Here is a 6,172-nt window from a genome sequence, read left to right as displayed (position 1 = left end):
AGGGCAAGGCTCAGTCGGTCGTCCGGGAGATGAATCGCGATAATGCTGTTATCCGACCGGTGAGATGCTGAACTTCCTTAAGATTTATGGGTGGCGGCATATCCTGCAATGCCTTCACTTTGCTAGGGTTCGCCTCAATGCCACGCTCGATGACGATGTATCCCAGGAAGCGTCTGCCCTTGGCTCCGAACAGACACTTCTGGGGGTTCAGCTTGACTCCGTACGTTCTCAGTGTCCAGAAGGTTTCTTCTATATCTACACACAGATCGGCGGCTCGAAGTGATTTAATGAGTATGTCATCTACGTATACCTCCAAGTTTCGCCCGATCTGCTTTCGGAATACCTTGTTCTTGAGTCGCTGGTACGTCGCTCCGGCATTCTATAGTCCGAATGACATCACGTTGTAGCAGTAGGTGTCGTCCACCGTAATGAAGCTAACTTTCTCTTGGTCTTCCCGGGCGAGCAGCACTTAGTGATAACCCTGATAAGCATCCAGCATGCATATCAGTTCGCACCCGGCGGTTGAGTCCACCATTTGGTCAATCCAAGGCAGCGGGTAAAAATCCTTCAGACACGCCTTGTTCAGGTCACGGAAGTCGATGCAGACTCTCCATTTGTTGTCGGGCTTGAAGGCTAACACCACATTTGCGAGCTAGCTTGGGAACTATACCTCGCGTATATGGCCGACCTCCAAGAGCTTCTCGACTTCCGCCCGTATGATGACGTTCTGCTCGGCACTATAGTCCGGCTTTCTTTGCTTAATGGGACAGCGTCCGACCGGACATGTAGCTCGTGCTGCGCGACGCTCGGCGAGATTCCTGACAGCTCGTACATCGACCACGCGAAGACGTCGTGGTTTTGTTGGAGACATCTGGTCAACTTCTCCTTCTGGCTTGCCTCCAGGTCGGAGGCTATGAACGTCGTGGCCTCCGATCGGGCCGGGTGGATCTGTACCTCCTCCTTTTCTTCATAAACAAAAGTAGGTGGCTTTTCGGTTATAACGTTTACCTCGATACGGGGGGCCTTCCGAGCGGACCTCGACTCGGCTCGTACCATCTCCACATAGCAACGTCGTGCTGCCAACTGATCACCTCTAACTTCTCCCACTTGGTTTTCCATGGGGAACTTGATCTTCTGATGGAAAGTTGAGACGACAGCCCGGAACTCGTTGAGGGTCGGTCGGCTCAAAATGATCTTGTACGCCGAGGGAGCATCCACAATGATGAAGTTAGCGGTCTGCGTCCTCCTGAGTGGCTCTTCCCCGAGTGAAATGGCCAACTTCATCTGACCGACCGGTTGAACCTCTTTACCAGTGAATCTGAACAAGGGCGTGGTCATTGGTAGCAGCTCCGCCCTGTCGATCTGGAGCTGGTCGAATGCCTTCTTGAAGATGATGTTGACCGAACTCCCTGTGTCAATAAAGATGTGATGAATAGTGTAGTTTGCTATTACCGCTCGGATGATAAGGGTGTCATCGTGCGACACTTCGACTCCCTCGAGGTCGACAGGACCAAAGTTGATCGCCGGCCCGTTCACCTTCTCTTGGCTACATCCCACAGCATGAATTTTCAGTCATCGGGCGTACGACTTGTGGGCTCGGTTGGAGTCACCACCTGTTGGTCCACCAGCGATGATATTGATTTCCCCCGAGCGGTATTACTTCTATTTTCTTCCTCCCGAGAAGATGGTCTGGCTCGCTCATGGGAGACTCGAGGGTTGGCCCTTGGCTGGTGATGTTGCTGCTGATGGTGGTGCTGCTCGGGTGAACGCCTAACTATTCGCCGCTCAGCGTGCTGATGATGAGCTCGCCTGTCCAATGAAGGTGATCGGTGGTGATAGTTCCTCAGCTCAGGTTGGCTGACTGGGGGAGACTCCGGCAGTCTCAAGTGTTATGAGTGGCTGATTGATGGATTTTACAAAACATGAGCGTCCATACCTTGCCTTTTTGTCTAGGCCGCTCGGCCGCAATGTGCTGAACGGCGGGCGACCTGGAATCTTGAGGTGGCCTCATTCCCTCGGCACGTGGTCCTCTCGGCGGTTGCTGGTTGGTGTGTGTTCTCCGTTCGGTTTGGGCTGGGGGCTCGCCTGGCGCTTCCTTCTTTCAGGCCGCTTGCGCTTCCTCCACGTTAATATACTCACTTGCTTTTTTCAACACGTGGTCGTAGTCGCGAGGCGGCTTCCTGATGAGCGAGCGAAAGAAGTCCCCGTCGACTAAACGTTGTGTAAAAGCATGCATCATTGTCTCAGACGAGACCGCGGGGATATTCATAGCTGCTTGGTTGAAGCGTTGGATGTAGGCTCGGAGAGTTTCTCTTGACCCTTACTTCATGGAAAAGAGGCTGATGCTAGTCTTCTGATAGCGTCGACTGCTGGCAAAGTGATGGAGGAATGCCGTTTGGAAGTCTCTGAAGCTCTTAATTGATCCGTCCGGCAACCTCCGAAACCAGCGTTGTGCTGAACCGAACAATGTAGTGAGGAAGACTCTACATTTGACTCCGTCGGTGTATTGATGAAGAGTAGCAGCATTATCGAACTTACCGAGATGGTCGTCCGGATCGGTTGTACCGCTATACTCTCCGATCGATATGGGAGCGTAATGCTTCGGGAGAGGGTCTTGTAAGATCGCCTCGGAGAACTGGCGATTGACCCGCACGGGAGATGACTCTGCACGCTACGCCTTCCCCTTCCTGGCGTCCCGCACGGGCGCTTCATCGGACGATCCCTGGTTGCCTAGGGCTAGCTCCGACGGAGTCTGGAACAGTGCCCGGTGGAACGGAATAGGGGCGGGTGGCACGTCTCCTGGTGTGCCGGTCTGCCCCTTGTTCTGTGCTCAGGTAGAGTATTGTTCCGGTCTGTCTTCCATTGCTGCTCGGACCCCAGAAGCCGAGGCGGCCTGCTACGCTATCCGCTCGGCTTGGGCCTTCTGTTGTTGCTCGACCATCTTCGCAGCTTGTGCTTGGATGAGTGTGTCGAGCTCCTCGGGAGAGAGCGTCACCATGAGTTGGCGTCCAGCTTCTTCCATCTTCTCTGCTTGGCTTCAGGTGCGTTCCCACAGACGGCGCTAATTTGATCCTGTCCGAGCACTGAGTCGATGAAAACTGGGGACGTGGTGCTCTCTGCTGCCTTCCGGTGATCTTCACAATGACGTGAACCTCCGATGAACCTGCAACAAAGCCGGGCCGGGAAGGGGTTCCCGGCGACGGCCATCCGACGCTCAAGTCAGGCAATGGCGAGATGAAACAGAAGTAAAATAACGAGACTGTGGCTACAGTAGATGAGAAAAACATACCTCCGTCAAAGTCCGGAGATCTTTATATAGGACCCCGGAGAGGCACGTGCACACTTCCCGAAGCGTGCACGTTCTTTAAAGCATACCTCAGAATGGTTGTGTCAGAAAAGCGTACCTGACTCCATACCGCAACTATCCGAGCATATCTCTGTCACGACAGTGGAAACTTCCACCGTACGATCCTCGGTACGGCCCGGCCGCCGACCATGCTGTTTGTCGGCGGCAGGTGTCTCGAGAATGATATCATTAGCTGCTCTTTTTGTCCTCTTCTAAGTTTTTTGTCTCTGACTGGGCTGGACGAGATGCACGCTCAGCCTCTAGGGCGCTTGGGTGCGTATGCACATTGGACCGAGCGAGAAGGCCGCTCGGTCAAATACTCGGACGGGAGTACGATCTGGTTGATCAGCGGTTCGACCGAGCGGATCGGCCGCTCGGCACGACGGTTCCTCTATAAGGGAGCTTGTGAGCGTCGGAAGCTCGACCCCATGTCGAGCTATCCATGCGCCGGCCCGGGATTTACTCCGGCCGGTCGGCCGGTCGGCCAGGCGACTTCCCCACCCCGCTCAGCCGGGCTTTTGATTCTCTCGTGCCATTGACCCCTTATTATGTGGGCCCCCGATCCTTACTATCGGATTATTATTAAATTCAAAATTGATGATTGAAAATAGAGCATAAGGTCTTTATATATTTTAGTTAAAAAATCTTAAACTCTAAATATAAAAAGAAAAAGATCAAATTACACTAAAACTATAAATAAATAAATATATATAATCTAACAATATTCACAACCAATACAGTAAAAAAAAATTATATATATATATACAAAAAGTAAAAGTCATGTTTCGATGACGATTTTACTTATTTTTCATTAGTCCTAATATGATATTATGTCACTTAATCAAAATGTTATCGTGTCACTTAACAATGGATGCTAACTTAAGATTTGCTTGACACAAAAAATTTTAGCGTATAACAATAAAGTAATCAATTTTTTTTTTTTGGTCATTAACGGCCAAATCCATTGGATTATATTGAGCTCCCTACGACAGGTTCAAGCTACACGTACGTGTCAAATTATCCAACATTTGTCCATCTTAAACTAATCAAACTCGTGTTTCATGAACTACATGTCACTATTAATTCCGTGGCCAGCTTTAACATTAACAACATTATATTCGACATAACTAAGAACAAATATCTAAAAAATATGTCCCGTGAATTTCCTTCTAATTGTGGAATTTTCATAGACTATAATTCTTATCCACTTAGTTTTCAAATTCTGCTTTGTTTACTAAGGAAAATTGAGGAAGAAAAAAGTGGAAAAAAGAGAGGAGGAATTTGTGATGAACTTGAGGTTTAAAATTTTAAGTTTAACCTTTATTAGATCAAGAGTAATATCATATCAACTTTTTGTTGAGGATGAAATTGAAAAGTAAGAAAGTGAAAGCATATATAGAAAATTGAATGGTATGAATTTTCAAACATAAAAGAAAAAGCATGTGTTAAATATTTCTATCTTTCATTTATTTGAAGGTGACCGATCATATCTTATCGACCACCCGATAAATCTAAAAAGATGAGTCACAAGAAACGACCCAACGCCATGAGTATGACAGATATTTATTTGCATATTGCGTGAGTATTTGAAAAATCTGTCCTCCAACTTATACCATCGTATCCAGCCCTGGGGAGTTGAATTTTCAAACAGATCTAACCATACAAATGATCTGATTGACCTCCGTACGGAGTGCGACGACTCGAAATCAAGCCACCACAAGTTCGCCGGTCCATTGGCTATTGGCTCGTCAAAGGCAAGTCCGCTGAGGAAGGAAAAGACGGTTAACTCGCTTAATTTGACGTGAAAAAAAAAATAATAAAATACGTTTCTTTATCTTTAGTTTTTGTTTAGGGCATTAGAGATCTATAAATAACACCGCAAAGCAGAAGCAGAAGCAGAGCTCTCGACTACTAATTAATTTAGAGATGACGTTATCATTCCTGCTAGCGTTGGTGTGCGCCGCCGCGGTGGCTCTGGCGGCTGCGCCGGCGGTCGTGGCGCAGAACTCGCCTCAGGACTACGTGAACGCCCACAACACGGCGCGCGCGAACGTCGGCGAGGGACTGCCGCCGGTGTCGTGGGACAGGCGCGTGGCGAGGTACGCGCAGGACTACGCGAACAAGCGGGCCAGGGACTGCCAGCTGGTGCACTCAGGCGGGCCCTACGGCGAGAACATCTTCTTGGGATCCGGCCGCGCCTACACGGCGGCGGACGCCGTGAGGGCCTGGGTGGCGGAGCGGCGGTACTACGACTACTACAGCAACACCTGCGCCACCGGTCAGGTGTGCGGCCACTACACGCAAGTGGTGTGGCGGTCGTCGACGGTGATCGGCTGCGGACGCGTCCTGTGCTACAGCGGCGCCATCTTCATCATCTGCAACTACGATCCCCCCGGCAACGTCGACGGCGAAAGACCGTATAATTACAATAATAATGATGAATACTTGATAAGAATAAATAAGGCCTAGAAATAATTAAGAATAAATAATATGTTTGTGTGTTTTCTGGCCACGAAATGAAATAAGATTAGAACTGATGAAATGAAAAACACGGTTAATGATATGATTTTATTTTATACCCTAGAATTACTTAATTTTTTTCCTTTTTTTTAAAAAAATTAAAACATTGCATACATATGTCAAAATTAGATTCTCTCCAAGAGATTAGTTGAATGTATCCACTCTGACTCTGATTTTGTCCGATAGTCGAGTGATAGAAATTGGGGACATGGTATTTTGGTTGACCGCGTGTCGACTCGTTGAGACCCTGCAACCATAGCTGTGTCAGTGCCGAGCCAGGGAAGGGGTCTCCAGCGATGGCCCTCC

At 49.0% G+C, this 6,172-nt stretch overlaps 1 protein-coding gene across 1 annotated transcript; it reads left to right on the top strand.

Annotated features, from left to right (window-relative positions):
• Positions 1-5,217: 5,217 nt before the first annotated feature.
• LOC122024802 (pathogenesis-related protein 1-like) lies at positions 5,218-5,912 on the top strand. The gene has a single exon (XM_042583509.1). The coding sequence runs from the start codon at positions 5,273-5,275 to the stop codon at positions 5,813-5,815; it is 543 nt and encodes a 180-aa protein (XP_042439443.1). The 5' UTR covers positions 5,218-5,272; the 3' UTR covers positions 5,816-5,912.
• The last annotated feature ends 260 nt before the right edge of the window (positions 5,913-6,172 follow it).

The sequence above is a fragment of the Zingiber officinale genome, chromosome 9B (genome assembly GCF_018446385.1).
Source record: "Zingiber officinale cultivar Zhangliang chromosome 9B, Zo_v1.1, whole genome shotgun sequence".
Taxonomy (NCBI): domain Eukaryota; kingdom Viridiplantae; phylum Streptophyta; class Magnoliopsida; order Zingiberales; family Zingiberaceae; genus Zingiber; species Zingiber officinale.
This window is presented reverse-complemented; position numbering and strand designations above follow the sequence as displayed.

Bases quoted from the DNA above. Each gene is read 5' to 3' on its own strand.
- LOC122024802 (XM_042583509.1), top strand. From the start codon at position 5,273: ATGACGTTATCATTCCTGCTAGCGTTGGTGTGCGCCGCCGCGGTGGCT.